General features: G+C 43.4%; 1 protein-coding gene across 1 annotated transcript; it reads left to right on the forward strand.

Annotated features, from left to right (window-relative positions):
* Nucleotides 1-8,390: 8,390 nt before the first annotated feature.
* LOC129354867 (H(+)/Cl(-) exchange transporter 4-like) lies at nucleotides 8,391-15,861 on the forward strand. The gene is given in 13 exon segments (XM_055024399.1): nucleotides 8,391-8,539; nucleotides 8,603-8,757; nucleotides 8,828-8,927; nucleotides 11,175-11,362; nucleotides 11,432-11,554; nucleotides 11,623-11,829; nucleotides 13,044-13,124; nucleotides 13,201-13,746; nucleotides 13,820-13,989; nucleotides 13,991-14,004; nucleotides 14,074-14,472; nucleotides 14,543-14,759; nucleotides 15,198-15,861. Coding segments are annotated over 13 exon segments (2,307 nt in total). The 5' UTR covers nucleotides 8,391-8,523; the 3' UTR covers nucleotides 15,289-15,861.
* The last annotated feature ends 738 nt before the right edge of the window (nucleotides 15,862-16,599 follow it).

Raw genomic sequence — 16,599 nt, forward strand, 5'->3', positions numbered from 1 at the left:
TGCAAATAAAACACTCCCATCCCTGATGTTGGTGCTCCAGGGAAGGGAGAACCAACACCAGGGTGCTGGTACTCAGCTGGTACCAGAGAGGTCTGGTACTGCTGCTGGAGAGAAGGGAGAACTCCTTTTCTCTGCTCCTCTCTGCTCCTCCTCTCTGCTCCTCCTCTCTGCTCCTCTCTGCTCCTCCTCTCTGCTTCCCTCCCTTGTAAGCAGGGAGGGGGAACAGAAACTAACTTCTGCACACAGTCAGTTTCACAAGTCAGGAGTTTTCTGGTAGATCAGGAAGCAGCTGCAAAAACATGTTCAAGGTTCAGGGAAAAAAAGTTTTGTCTTTATATCCAGTTCATCAAGTTCTTCCTCCCTCAGGCGAGAACACTCAAACCTTCATGGAAAACAAACTAGTAAAGTAAAACTGCTAATGTAATAGTGATAACATGACCTAATATTTCTAACGCACTGTGAACACAACATGGTGAAAACTAATAGATGATACTCTGATGTCCCATTTTCCTGAAGGCAACACGGTGCTGCAGCACAGGAAACTGACAGTGAGAGAAGAAGATCATGACTGATATAAATGCTTTATCCATGTTTAATGTTGGAGACCACAGCTTTTTACTGGGAGTTCAGAGTTTAAACTGGTTTATTTTGACATCTTTTTGAGAATCTCCGTCTCCTCCAGGGGTTTTGCTCTTCAGCTCTTTAGGAGTTTAGCAACAATTTCTCCTGACATCCAAACCTTTGTTCCTCTGAGACAATGGACAGACCACTGCAGAGACATGTGTCCCTCTTCCAACCAGTTTGTCCCAGTTCCTCTCAGATCCACAGTCTGAGAGGACGGTTCTGACCCGAAGGAGCAGCAGGACCGGTTCTGCTGCTGCTCTGCAGGACGACCAGAACAACGTGAAGCTTTTAGCTGCAGCAGAACCAGAACCAGAACCTGGACCAGAACCTGGACCAGAACCAGAACCAGAACCTGGACCAGAACCAGAACCTGGACCAGAACCAGAACCAGAACCTGGACCAGAACCAGATCCAGAACCTGAACCAGAACCAGAACCTGGGCTCTAACCAGGAACTGCACAGATTCTCTGTGGGTTAAACTCAGTAGATATTGATCAGATGATGATCAGATGATGATCAGATGATGACATCACTGTTATCATATTTTAGTCTGTTTATGATCCAGATTGATTTCATTAGAACTGAATTTATTTCTTCTCTAATCACAGACTTGGTTCGCTCCAAAAGGATGAATGTGAAGTTTTGGCCTCGACTCTGAAGTCCAACCCAGATCTGACTGAACTGGAAATAAATCTGATCCACATAAGTTATGCTGGAGAATCTGATATGAAGCATCTGATTGAGATCCTGGAGAATTCAGTCAGTAAAGTGAAGAAACTGGGGTTTGTTTTCTCTATTTATTCAATAAAATCGTTTATTGATTAATCAATAGTTAATCAATTTAATGTTAATATATATTATTTTAAAACAACCTGTTTAATCATGAGAATAAAATCTCTAAAACTTTTGACCTTATTAATTATTTTCTTATTTCAGACTTTGAGATTATTGAACTTTGTTTTTCAGTTTTTCTCTTTAAAATGTTTTTGATGAACAAAATGAGTAAAATAATTGAAATGCTGTGAATGAATGATGGAGATGTTTCAGTTTGGTAAAGATTCAGATGCTTTTATTTCTGATTCTTTACATCAGAATGAAATGTTGATCCTCCAGAACACTGACGAGTTCAAATCCTCATTAATGAACGTCTAAGAAACCACTGATTGTAGAAAAGCAAATCTAGATGCAATGAATGAAAGTGAGGTTTGCAGCAGCAGCAGGTTCCTCAGCTTTGTCCTGAGGCTGTGGTTCTGTTGGGCCGGGTCAGAGAGGAACCGTCTCCTGAGGAAATAATGGCCTCCATTGGCTTTCAGCAGCTTTAATAGGAACCCAAAGGCCATTAATGAAGAACCTGACTGGTTCTGATCCAGTTACCAAGTCGGGTCTGATGATCAGGAACCAGCAGAAATAGCTCAACTCATCCAGACTGATAGAAAACTTTGAGTTTCTTTGTTGATCAAATGTTCTGGTTCTGCTGGTTTGGACTCTTTAAACCAGTTTGACTGGATCAGATGTTAGAATCAGTTCATCATGTTTCTTTTACATTCAGGGAAATTAATTTATACATTTTATTATTGATTTGTTCATATTTCAGTTTTAACTGCATCCTGTTGGTTCACATCTTTTATTCTTTATTCAGATTGAATGAATGCAGTTTCTCAGAGACCAGCTGGACGTCTCTGTTCTCAGCTCTGAAGTCCAACCCGACCCATCTGACAGAACTGGAGATGACCGGAACCAACCTGGAAGGTTCTGGACTGAAGGATCTCTGTGGTTTTCTACAGACTGAAGGCTGCAGACTGGAGACATTGAGGTATTTTAATGATATAATTATTGATATTTCTGTGAATAATTCTATATAATTGATCATCAATCAAAGTTCATTTCTTCTGATCTAATCAATATTTTCTGAGTTTGTTCCTGGATCCAGAGTTTAATTTAGTTTCTCTGTGTAACTGAGTTGGACCTGCTGATCTGAGGTCAGAACAGGACAGCATTCGGACCCCAGTGTGTAGAAATCCCCCTCAGGTCAAGCAGGTCAAAGGTCAACATGAAATGTCCCTTTATTGAAGATCCATAAATCCCACATTAGCTTTAAATCTCCTGCTATTAGTTGATGATGATCCAGTCCAGGTTTACAGAGTCCAGGTGTTGCAGTGCTTTAACTAGACCAGATTAAAGAAGCTGATATCCTGATCAATATTCCCATTTCTGCAGCGTCTCTGATGAACGATTCAGAACCAGAACCAAATGACCCACAATGACCTCACAGAGAAAGGATCAATATTTTCTAGTTGATGGTTCAGAAACTGAATCAGCACAAAATGATCAACTTTCAGAATGTGATGATATGATAAAAGGATTGAAATCAACCCGTTTCCATCTGTCATACTGAGCAATGAGCTGCAGTTCAAATACAAGCAGCAAGAAAAACATCATTAATAGATTAATGAAGAAAAACTGGAGCCATAAAATATCAGCAGATCAATGATGGACAGAGCAGTCGGAGAATCCAGAGCCTGGAAGGAAACATGGAGAGAAAAACATCCACTGAGTTTAAGATCCTCAGAAACTTTGAGACAAACTTTGACTTTCTTTGTTGATCAAATGTTCTGGTTCTGCTGGTTTGGACTCTTTAAACCAGTTTGACTGGATCAGATGTTAGAATCACTTCATCATGTTTCTTTTACATTCAGGGAAATTAATTTATACATTTTATTATTTATTTGTTCATATTTCAGTTTTAACTGCATCCTGTTGGTTCACATCTTTTATTCTTTATTCAGATTGATTGACTGCAGTTTCTCAGAGACCAGCTGGACGTCTCTGTTCTCAGCTCTGAAGTCCAACCCGACCCATCTGACAGAACTGGACCTGAGCTACAACAACCTGGAAGGTTCTGGACTGAAGGATCTCTGTGGTTTTCTACAGACTGAAGGCTGCAGACTGGAGACATTGAAGTATTTTAATGATATAATTATTGATATTTCTGTGAATAATTCTATATAATTGATCATCAATCAAAGTTCATTTCTTCTGATCTAATCAATATTTTCTGAGTTTGTTCCTGGATCCAGAGTTTAATTTAGTTTCTCTGTGTAACTGAGTTGGACCTGCTGATCTGAGGTCAGAACAGGACAGCATTCGGACCCCAGTGTGTAGAAATCCCCTCAGGTCAAGCAGGTCAAAGGTCATCCAGTCTAGAAAAGTGAATTCCTGGAATCTGACAGGATCAAATCAATAATCAATGATTGATGCTTCAACACTTTGATCAGAACCTGGAATGATTTTACTGACTAAAATCCTCCAACACATCATGACCCAGTACCAGGTTCTGGTTCTGGTTCTGGTTCTGAAGTCAGCAGGTCTTTATTGGAGCAGCAGCTTGTTGGCATTAATATTCATGAGAATCTTTAACTGGTTCTGTTGGACTGGTTAACCTGCATCCTGTTGGTTCACATCTTTATTCTTTATTCAGGTTGAATTACTGCAGTTTGTCAAAGATCAGCTGTGATTATTTGGTCTCAGCTCTGAAGTCCAACCCGACCCGTCTGACAGAACTGAACCTGAGATTGAACAACCTGAAGGAATCAGATGTTCAGCAGCTGAAGGATCTTGTAGAGACTTTAGAGTAAGTAAATGTTTGCAGTGAGTCCAGCTGCTGTCAGCATGTTGAACTAAACCCAGTCAGCATCAAAGCAAAGATCCAGTGTTCCCAGTAAAGCTGCAGCTTCTCAGTGGGAGGAGAATGGTTCAGGCTTCCTGATTGGACACAGCAATCAGCCAATCAGAGGAGCAGCAGCTTGCTGTGTTGTTGCTGTGTCCATGTCTCCAGGACGTCCAGCTGGACTCCAGCGTCCAACATGTCTAGAGACAGTGGTCCTCATTCATCAAACAGCAGCAGATCTGATCTCAGACCTGCTTGTTCTCTCAGTTCAACAGGAAACAACTGATCAGGTTCATCTTGGTCACAGCTCTGAGATCAGTCTGACTGGAAACCATCTACTGGATGTGCTGCGTCACTGACTGCTACTGGAAACACTCACTGATCTGCTCTCCTTCCTTCGTCTCTCTGCAGGTGGAAGATCTGATGATCTCTGTAAAGTAGAGAACGTCTCTGTGTCCTGCTGATCCTCACAGGTTGAAGCTGCAGCAGTTTGAGTCTAAAGAGACTCTGGATCAAGATGATGACCTCTGACCTCAAAGGTTTCCCTCCTGTTTATTTCCTCATGTCTGTCATTTAGTGTCTGATATTGTTTGTCTCTTGGGATCAATAAAGATCCAGTTCAAACTGGGCTCCATTTAGAGGCTTCATGGACTTTTGATCTGAACTGGATTCAACTGGAAAGTTGATCTTTTTTCTCTCTGGTTCATTTTTCTCCTGGAACCAGAAATGGTCAGAATGGAAACATGGGAATCATTTCCAGTTCAGCTCTGAGGTCATAAAGACGCTTCAAGCCTCTTTTCTCTGCTGCTTCTTCCTTCAGCTGACATGAAAATGTTCCTCAAAGCTCCACAGATAAAAGATGCAGAGAAACTTCAGCTTCCAGCACAGAAACCAGTTGACCCAGTTTAGAACTGGACGTCCTGCAGAAACTCTGATCTTGGATCAGTTTTCAGAAACATCCATCATTTATCTGGAAAATAATTTTATATATTGTTAATGTAAATTCTAAAATAATGAAGTTTTGCATCATTATTGATTCTCAGCTTGAATTGTCTCAGTTTATTTTGGTTTTTACTTTTTTAACTCCATATTTCATGTGTTCAGTTTTCTAGAGAACTTTAGGACTCGATGTCTCATCAGGCTCTTTACTGAGATAAAGAGCCATCAGTGTGATAATGTGCTGATTGGTTCATGATTATTTTGATATTTATTATGTAATGTGGTTTTTGAGTATTTAATAATGACTTAAAGTTTTAAATTATGTTCTTTGTGGGTTTCTATGCAGCTGATTGTGTGTAAATAGAGAAGATGCAACATTATTTTTCCTCCAAGTTTCTATTGGCTGGTTTTACTGAAGATGTGTTCAGGTACGCAGGAAAATTCAGCGCTGATACAGACGGGACGAGCGACTCCACCTCTGATGATGCTTGGATAAAAGTTTATATGTTCATGAGATGAAACAGTTAATTTTCCTCATATATCAGGACATTCTCCATCGGTCATCCTGCCGTCGTTCTGGATTTATTCATTATTTACATCATCAATAGAAATTGTTCAACCAGATGTTTCTCTTTGTTTTAATTTTCACTGTTATAAAGTCAGATCAAGTCAGTTTACATTACTGTCGTTAAATAAGAGTCACTGCAGGATTTTATTCAGTTTGATCTGAAATAAAACGTCCTGTAAAGAGTTTATTACAGCAGCTTTGTTTTATGATCTAAAACAGTTTTTATGACATATATAAATCCAAACAGTGAATAAAAATATATCAGGATAATCTTTGAGTCAGTAAACTGTGAATATGACTCAGGAAGACTGTTAGTTTTTATCTAAACTCCACATTAAATGTAAATAATGCAGCATTATCAAGTCTGTAGTTCTCACTATGGCCACCAGAGGGCGGAAATATCCCGCTCTGAACATAGAGGTGATTTTGCAGAGCTGCGGCTGATTTCAGACGTTTGTTTAGTTGGTCATGTTTATATCATTTTCATGATAAATATTTATATTATTATGGTCTGTCTAAAGGACTGACAGTTGATTTAATATATAGATGTTATTTACATACAGATAACTCATCTATATTTCCTAAATAAATTACATATTAATATTCCCTGATGAAATACTTTAACAGGTTTGTTCACCAAGATGCTGAGTTTCCTGTTAGGAGAATATGTTTTAAATATTTCTTTTTTCTGTAAAACAAAATAATTACGATAATTTGGCTTCAGAGCCCAATAATATAATTTATATCAAATCGTAAGAAAATTACAGACTTATGCTTTCTAAGATAAACTATCAGAAAGCATAAGTTCTGATAGTTTTGCTTTCTGATAGTTACATTAAGTACATAAAGCTAATGTACATTAAGTACATTAATTAACTTAATGTACTTAAGTACTTAATGTACATTAAGTTCATTAAGTTCATTAATGTACTTAATGTACATTAAGTACATTAATGATTAATGTACATTAAGTACATTAATGTACTTAATGTACATTAAGTACATTAATGAACTTAATGTACTTAAGTACATTAGCTTAATGTACTTAAGCTAATGTACTTTTAGCTTAAGTACATTAAGCTAAAATGTACTTAAGTGTTTTATTAAATTCTCAATAAAACACAATGAGAATTTAGGTCATTGTGTTATTTTGAAAGAATCCAAAGGAAGTGCTTTTCATATATCAGCTCTCTAACTTTACTCTTGTATTTACACACTGTGTCCACTAGGGGGCAGACGGCTATGTTAGCAGATAGCTAGTTTCCAGCTCTTAATCGGCTTTCTTGTTGCTCTCTTGGTGTTTCTGTTGTTATTTCTTAAATCTTCTTCCTATTTTAACATGAAATAAATGTTTTATCTATCAGTGTGAACTAGAAGCGGCTCCACAGAGATGAACCAGACCGCAGAGACTCTGAGCGGAGCTAACGGAGTCTCAGAGTCCTGCTAGTCGGTTAGAATATGCTAACAGACTAGCAGCAGCTTCAGAGGAGCTTTGGCTCCTAAACTATTTCAGATTAGGGCGGCATTTGGCCTCTAGTGGACCCAGATGGTAACTACAGCTGCTTCATAAAATTAGATAGTTTACATTACACATACACTTCCGGTGAGTACTTTCACATTAAGACCGATAGAAACGGGGTGTTTTACTGTTTGCTTTTCTTTGAAATAATATATTTAACTTTGATGAAATAACAACTATACGCAAAAGCAGCAAATTAAACTCTGCTGAGTTATTTTCTACCCACATATATATTTTTTGTTTCTTCAGACAGATAAAAGTATTGAAATAACATTAATGTGTGACACATTAATTCACAGATTAACTCAGTCATGTTTTTTTTAATTAATTATGAGATTAACAAATTTTCAATGAACAAATATTTTAATTAAATCCAACCAACTGTATTAATTAAACTTTATTAATTAAACTGTATTAATTAGAACAAATATCAATAAATGATCGATAAAGGATATCTGTAGTTACCACAGTTCACCACCAGATGGCAGTAAGAACTAATCAAACTTTCAATAATTTCTATGAAAATATGTTTGTGTGAAATAACTGAGAATAACAAGTGAACGTTCAGTTCATCCGTTTGATTCGCCTCTAAGCAGTGAACTTTAATCAGCTGCTCTAATAAAACGTCAGTGGCTGAGCGGCGCTGTTGCTTTTCAAAATAAAGACATAAATTAAAATATCATCAGTGTAATAATTCTCTTTGGAGGAATTTCTAATGCAGGCTGAATCTAAATACTAGACAAATATGGAAATTATAACAAGTTTTAATCACAAATACTCCAAGAATGATTTATATCTCCATATTTTGATATTTTAATTCAGTTTTACTAAAATATTTGTGGCCATTAATGATGATGTAGTTTCAGATTTTGACCACTAGATGTCAGAATAACTCCTGGTTTTATTTTGCTGTTTTCGTTTCTAATGTTTAAGTCAAACATAAATAATCAGATGTAATATTTATTGTAGAGAATAAAATATTAATTTGTAACCCATCAGTTTATTAAAAACCTGCTTCCGGTATTTATCGCTCATTTCACTGCTGAACGAGCTTTTGCTGTGAAGTAACGCGAGATCTGGTAGGTATCGCGAGAGCTGCGGGCTGGTGCCTCAGTCTGTGTCGCTGCTGGTCTCTTCGTGGGTTTGTTGTGTAAATGTCCTGCGTGATGTTCTGCCGGGATTAGTCCACGCGTCCAAGAGGACAACATGGCGGCGGCAGAAGGTAAGGCCCGTTGTCATGGCATCACGGTACCGAGCGCAGCTTGCTGATGTCCTCCGTGGACAGGTGTCCCCCTCCCCACTCCCACGGAGGACATGAACGGGGCCGGGTCGCTCATGGACTTCCTGGACGAGCCGTTCCCCGACGTGGGGACCTACGAGGACTTCCACACCATCGACTGGCTGAGGGAGAAGTCCAGGGACACGGACCGGCACCGAAAGGTTCTGGAGGGCTGGGTTCGGAGCGTGGGGCGATGCCGACCCGCTCACCGTGTGCGTGTTTGTCCCGCAGATCACCAGCAAGAGCAAAGAGTCCATCTGGGAGCTGATCAAGAGCCTCCTGGACGCCTGGTCCGGATGGGTGGTGATGCTGCTCATCGGCCTGCTCTCTGGTACCGACCGACCCGGTTCCGACTGGGACCCGGTTCTGTCTCTGTAACTCTGGTACCGAGCGATAATATACACACCTGCTAGAAACTGATGGTTCCATTATTATCCTTTCTCTCTGAGAATGTGGACCGGTACCGCTAACAGTACCGGTACCGAGTTGGTTCTGAGCCCGGAATGATTTTAGCAAAAGTTTCACATAAATGATGTGAAAATAATGTTTGTATTTGAAGCTGCAGCTCAGAGCATCGATGTGTTGATGATGGAAACATTTGGATTCAAACGTCACAAGTTTTAATCATCAAACGTCATTAAACTCAGTAACATACAGCATCACCATGACAACGCAGCTCAGTGGATCTGCCTCACCACCAGGGGGAACCCAAGAGCTGTTAGTTTTTCTTCTGCTTATTTTATCAAATATATTATTGTGGAAAAAGTTGAGAATGAATTTTTGTTTTTGTTAATATAATCACATAGAAATCATTAATAAAAATAAAACAAGTTCCACGTAAGAGGCCCCCAGAACTACTAGGGCCCCCAGAGCTACTAGGGCCCCCAGAACTACTAGGGCCCCCAGAACTACTAGGGCCCCAGTGGCTCTGGGGGCCTCTGCTGCCCCTTAGTTTTCTTATGCCATGGCTGGCCTTGGTTCCTTCTGGCCTTGGTTCCTTCTGGCCTTGGTTCCTTCTGGTCTTGGTTCCTCCTGGCCTTGGTTCCTTCTGGCCTTGGTTCCTTCTGGCCTTGGTTCCTTCTGGCCTTGGTTCCTTCTGGCCTTGGTTCCTCCTGGCCTTGGTTCCTCCTGGCCTTGGTTCCTTCTGGCCTTGGTTCCTCCTGGCCTTGGTTCCTTCTGGCCTTGGTTCCTCCTGGCCTTGGTTCCTTCTGGCCTTGGTTCCTTCAGGCCTTGGTTCCTTCTGGCCTTGGTTCCTCCTGGCCTTGGTTCCTCCTGGCCTTGGTTCCTCCTGGCCTTGGTTCCTTCTGGCCTTGGTTCCTTCTGGCCTTGGTTCCTTCTGGTCTTGGTTCCTCCTGGCCTTGGTTCCTTCTGGCCTTGGTTCCTTCTGGCCTTGGTTCCTTCTGGCCTTGGTTCCTCCTGGCCTTGGTTCCTCCTGGCCTTGGTTCCTCCTGGCCTTGGTTCCTTCTGGCCTTGGTTCCTCCTGGCCTTGGTTCCTCCTGGCCTTGGTTCCTTCTGGCCTTGGTTCCTCCTGGCCTTGGTTCCTTCTGGCCTTGGTTCCTCCTGGCCTTGGTTCCTTCTGGCCTTGGTTCCTTCAGGCCTTGGTTCCTTCTGGCCTTGGTTCCTCCTGGCCTTGGTTCCTCCTGGCCTTGGTTCCTCCTGGCCTTGGTTCCTTCTGGCCTTGGTTCCTCCTGGCCTTGGTTCCTTCTGGCCTTGGTTCCTCCTGGCCTTGGTTCCTCCTGGCCTTGGTTCCTTCTGGCCTTGGTTCCTCCTGGCCTTGGTTCCTTCTGGCCTTGGTTCCTTCTGGCCTTGGTTCCTTCTGGTCTTGGTTCCTTCTGGCCTTGGTTCCTTCTGGCCTTGGTTCCTTCTGGCCTTGGTTCCTCCTGGCCTTGGTTCCTCCTGGCCTTGGTTCCTTCTGGTCTTGGTTCCTCCTGGCCTTGGTTCCTTCTGGCCTTGGTTCCTTCTGGCCTTGGTTCCTCCTGGCCTTGGTTCCTTCTGGCCTTGGTTCCTCCTGGCCTTGGTTCCTTCTGGCCTTGGTTCCTTCTGGCCTTGGTTCCTTCTGGTCTTGGTTCCTCCTGGCCTTGGTTCCTTCTGGCCTTGGTTCCTTCTGGCCTTGGTTCCTTCTGGCCTTGGTTCCTCCTGGCCTTGGTTCCTCCTGGCCTTGGTTCCTTCTGGCCTTGGTTCCTCCTGGCCTTGGTTCCTTCTGGCCTTGGTTCCTTCTGGCCTTGGTTCCTCCTGGTCTTGGTTCCTCCTGGCCTTGGTTCCTCCTGGTCTTGGTTCCTTCTGGCCTTGGTTCCTCCTGGCCTTGGTTCCTCCTGGCCTTGGTTCCTCCTGGCCTTGGTTCCTTCTGGCCTTGGTTCCTCCTGGCCTTGGTTCCTCCTGGCCTTGGTTCCTTCTGGCCTTGGTTCCTCCTGGCCTTGGTTCCTTCTGGCCTTGGTTCCTCCTGGCCTTGGTTCCTTCTGGCCTTGATTCCTTCTGGCCTTGGTTCCTCCTGGTCTTGGTTCCTCCTGGCCTTGATTCCTCCTGGTCTTGGTTCCGGTTGGGCTGGCCTTGGTTCCGTCTAACCGGGCCGTCCTCTCAGGGACGCTGGCCGGGGTGATCGACCTGGCGGTGGACTGGATGACCGACCTGAAGGAGGGGGTGTGCCTGTCGGCGTTCTGGTACAGCCATGAGCAGTGCTGCTGGACCTCCAACCAGACCACCTTCGCCGACCGGGACAAGTGTCCGCAGTGGCAGAAGTGGGCGGAGCTGATGACGGGCCACGCCGAGGTGAGACGGGTTTTGGCGGGAGGGAGGTTCTGGTCCGCGGTCCGGTCTGTGACGGTGTGTGTTCTGCAGGGCGCCGGGGCGTACCTTCTGAACTACTTCCTGTACATCCTGTGGGCCCTGCTGTTCTCCTTCCTGGCGGTGTCGCTGGTCCGGGTGTTCGCCCCGTACGCCTGCGGGTCGGGCATCCCAGAGGTACCGCACCCTGAGGTCGGCGGGTGGTTCTGGTCGGCGCCGTAATGTTCTGATCCGGTCCCCTGCAGATCAAAACCATCCTGAGCGGGTTCATCATCCGGGGCTACCTGGGGAAGTGGACCCTGCTGATAAAGACCGTCACGCTGGTTCTGGCCGTGTCGTCGGGCCTCAGCCTGGGGAAGGAGGGGCCGCTGGTCCATGTGGCCTGTTGCTGCGGAAACCTCTTCTGCAGCCTCTTCTCCAAGTACAGCAAGAACGAGGGCAAGAGACGCGAGGTGAGCCGCCTGGTTCTGATGTCCTCGGCCCGCCAGACCAGCAATAAGCCATAAAGATTGATTTGATTACGTTTTTATACCAAAGGGGAAAAAAGACCTGAACTTCCTGATGATAGAAAAAAATGCATTTCCTGCTGCAAAGCAGCAGAAACATGAACTGCAGAAGATCTGAAGAAACATAAGAAGCAGCAGAGCAAAACATCATCCTGCAGAAAAACTGTTGAAGTTAATGAAAAGTTTCAATCATGCAAAAATCCCACTTCGAGATATTGGTGTAACATAATCTAGCAGTCTAAAAACACATGGAAAAGAAAAACAAAGCTAGATATCTAAAACATGCTGACAAAGTAATGATGCCATATAGGCTAGCACTAGCATGTTGACATTCATGTAGAGTAAAAATAATACATGGAAAAATACATGTGAAAAGCTAAAGCTAGCTAAAAAGCTAAAGCTAGCTAAAATACTCTAGATAGCACCAAGGCTAGCACTAGCATATTGACCAACTGTAACATATTCCATGCGGATTGGAGGATTTTACTGGTCTGGGGGATTAAAAGTATTATCTTTATATCCTGCAAACCCCAAACTAAAAACCTGAAGTTAGCTAAAAAAGAAAAATAATGATATTATCTGACAGAAGGCCACTGTAAAAGCTAACTTTGGCTAAAAAAGTAAAGCTAGCTAAAAAAATAATGATAGCATCTAGGCTAATACTAGCATAATCCTTTGCATAATCCATGCACTGTGAAAAAAACCATGCAAAAGATCAAATTAGCTAAAGTTCTAATGATAGCATTGATTCAAAACTGTTTGTTTTATATATAAATTATAAATATTTCAGAAATACTTTGTGGATGAAACGTTTCCAGCAGCTCTTGGCAGAAATGAATCCATATGGTTTGATATTAATAAACCAAGTTTATTGTTTGGGAAGTGTAAAAAACATGTCAAATGTAAAATAGCTAAACGGATCACCACTCTCAGCAATACAGACTAAAGAAGAAATGGTATAGTTAAAGTTCTTCTTCTGACGTCTTTTCAGACATATTCACTGAATAATGCGGCGTATTTTATAAAAAGTAGCATCTTTTGGGATATGGCATTAGATCTGCGTCACTCATTATAAATGATATTCAGGTGACAGTCCAGGTCACCAAAAGATGGTTATTGAGTCTTTGGGTAAAGTAACGGCCGCCTCCTGCTGTGCTCAGGTGTTGTCGGCGGCGGCAGCAGCTGGAGTGTCGGTGGCCTTCGGAGCCCCAATCGGAGGAGTTCTGTTCAGCCTGGAGGAGGTCAGTCATTCACCCATTTACCAGATCAGAATCATCTTTGCTTCATTCTGTAGTAACCGTCTGCTGTCTCCTGCAGGTGAGTTATTATTTCCCCCTGAAGACTCTGTGGCGTTCCTTCTTCGCCGCTCTGGTCGCCGCCTTCACGCTGCGCTCCATTAACCCGTTTGGAAACAGTCGCCTGGTTCTGTTCTACGTTGAGTACCACACTCCGTGGTACATGGCCGAGCTGGTCCCCTTCATCCTGTTGGGGGTATTCGGCGGCCTCTGGGGGACGCTCTTCATCCGGGCCAACATCGCGTGGTGCCGGCGCAGGAAGACCACCCAGCTGGGGAAGTATCCGGTCCTGGAGGTGATCATCGTGACGGGAATCACTGCCCTGCTGGCGTACCCCAACCCGTACACCCGCCGCAGCACCAGCGAGCTCATCTCTGAGCTCTTCAACGACTGCGGCGCTCTGGAGTCGTCACAGCTCTGCGACTACTACAACAACCCCAACATGAGTCGCCTGGTGGACGACATTCCAGACCGTCCGGCGGGGCCCGGGGTCTACAACGCCATGTGGCAGCTAACCCTCGCCCTCGTCTTCAAGATCGTCATCACTATCTTCACCTTCGGCATGAAGGTATCCTCTCTTCACACTTGTTCATTGTCTTACCCAATCAGAGTAGAAAGAGAGCTTCCTTTGTCCTTCACAGATCCCGTCGGGACTCTTCATTCCCAGCATGGCGGTGGGAGCCATCGCCGGTCGGATCGTTGGCATCGCCGTGGAGCAGATGGCGTACCACCACCACGACTGGATCATCTTCAAGAACTGGTGCCGGCCTGGTGCTGACTGCGTCACGCCGGGACTCTATGCCATGGTGGGCTGCTGCCTGTCTGGGTGAGTCGACAAAGACAGAAGACGCCACTTGTCCAGTTCTTGTCTTACCTGTCCGTTGGTTCTGTTCAGGTGGGGTAACCAGAATGACCGTCTCCCTGGTGGTCATCATGTTCGAACTGACAGGTGGTTTGGAGTACATTGTCCCTCTGATGGCCGCCGCCGTCACCAGTAAATGGGTGGCCGACGCCTTTGGGAAGGAGGGCATCTATGAGTCTCACATCCAGCTTAACGGCTACCCCTACCTGGACGTCAGGGACGAGTTCACCCACCGCACCCTGGCCACCGACGTGATGCGTCCCCGCCGGAACGACCCTCTGCTGGCCGTCCTCACGCAGGACAGCACTACAGTGGAGGACGTGGAGACGCTCATCAAGGACACCGACTACAACGGCTTCCCTGTGGTTGTGTCCAGGGAGTCGGAGAGGCTGATTGGATTCGTCCAACGCAGGGACCTCACCCTGGCCATCAGTGAGTCTGTTACAACAACTGGATCAGAGCTTCTTTTTCTAGATACTGAGATCATGGCTCCTGTCCTCAGAAAACGCCCGTCAGAAGCAGGACGGCGTGGTCAGCAGCTCCGTGGTCTATTTCACTGAGGACGCGCCGCAGCTGCCGGCCAGCAACCCTCAGCCGCTGAAGCTGCGACGCATCCTGAACCTCAGCCCCTTCACCGTCACCGACCACACGCCCATGGAGACGGTGGTGGACATCTTCCGCAAACTGGGCCTCCGGCAGTGCCTGGTCACCAGGAGCGGGTCAGTCAGAAACCAAAGCTGTTGTGTTGTGTCCTGCTGTGGCCAGCAGATGGCAGTAATTCGATTAACCATATCTATTGATTGTTAAAAGGCCAAAACAAAACACTAAATATTTACAGGAAATTAATTCTGTTTTTCATGGTTTCAGTGGAAATAAATGTATTAATCCTCCTGAACCAGAATTAACTGATCAGTATTTGGTTTTTTGGCTCTTGAGCCTCAGATTGATCTAAAAGTTTATTCTTTCTCAAATCCAAGAAAACAGACAAAACGGCTCCATCTGGTGGACAGATCAGAGAATTACAGTTTTATGTTTAAATTCTTTAAAACATGGAAGTTGACACGTAACTGCTCACCTAAAGGTCTCCAGAATGTTTCATATTAAATGTACAGAGCTAATAAATGTAAATGTTAGCTAACTTGACCTCGTCTCTGCAGGCGTCTCCTGGGCATCATCACCAAGAAGGACGTCCTTCGCCACATGGCCCAGATGATGAACCAGGATCCAGAGTCCATCATGTTTAACTGACTGGTCACCTGAGCGCCAACCAATCAGCTGTTTCACTGGAGTTTAGAAACCAGCACTGATGTTTTTATTACAGCAGGATGAAATAGGGATGGATCATTCAACATGTGGGATGATTATGGTTGAAATGGGTTTCCATACACTAACTCTAAGCTATTATTGCACTTTTTGGTGTTGCCATATGTATCTGTGCGTTGCCATGTGTTTTTCTCTCTCTGAAGGATTTGTGGGGCTCCGACGCTACAACCAGAGATGTTGCTGTTAGCTCCAGTTAGCACCTGTTAGCTCCTGTTAGCTCCTCTTACACTCCGCCGCCCCTCTGGATCCCATCTCCACTCTGAAGTATTAGTTCTGTATGAAGGTAAAATCCTCATCCTCAGTGTTTGTTTCGGTTCTTCTTGTCGTGATTGTTTTTTATTATTATTGTTGTAAAGCTGCTGATGCTTCACAGAAAGGGTTTGGGGAACTTATGAAATGATTCTAACCTTCAGGTCTGGTTCTTTTAGCAGAAACTATTTCTTCTGTTGCATTTTAGTTTTATCAGAGTTGGAAGAATAAATGTTTGCAGGAACTGAAGCGACCGACTGCTGTGGGTTTATTTAGTTTTCAATCTTCTGAAATTTGCTGTTTTCTATAAACTGAGCATTCTGGCCTGGAAGGGGTTAAAATCTATGACCTTTATTCAAAGTACATGAGAGACTGACGTATATTTAAAGACCCAACAAACTTCAATTAGAAACATCATTTTATATCATTTTTACATCAAATGTTAGGAAAATGGGATTATTCTTTCTATAGTTCTATCAGTTTTCAATCTGATAATGAAATTAAATAAAATAATGCATTAAAACAATCGACCATCTCAGGACCTCAATAATAATTAATATATCTTTAATAATTATTTTAAAATGCACTCAATAAGTAATATTGTGGAAAATTGAAAAATGTGTCTATATGTAGTTTCACAGCAGTTTTAGGGATTTGGATACGTTTTCCATAATGTTTAGACTTTAATGGATATCAGATGTTTTTTCTCTGCTATGAAAGAAAATATCAAGTTTCAAAGTCAGAATTACCAGAATGAAACTCATATTAGGACTTTTATTCTTGTAATTATTTTCATAACATAACTTTACAAACTAATGACAGAATAAATGATGAGAAAAAAAAAGACATAATTAAAATAGTTTGTGCTTTAACAGCTGTTGGCTCACAGTTTGTCCTTTACAGTGGACTTTTCCACACATGGATCAGAACCAGCACTGAAAATATAAAATTAAACTACATGTGAGATTTATGAATTTTAATCCTTTA

This window comes from Poeciliopsis prolifica, unplaced genomic scaffold, assembly GCF_027474105.1.
Source record: "Poeciliopsis prolifica strain line A6 unplaced genomic scaffold, Auburn_PproV2 SCAFFOLD119, whole genome shotgun sequence".
Classification (NCBI taxonomy): Eukaryota; Metazoa; Chordata; class Actinopteri; order Cyprinodontiformes; family Poeciliidae; genus Poeciliopsis; species Poeciliopsis prolifica.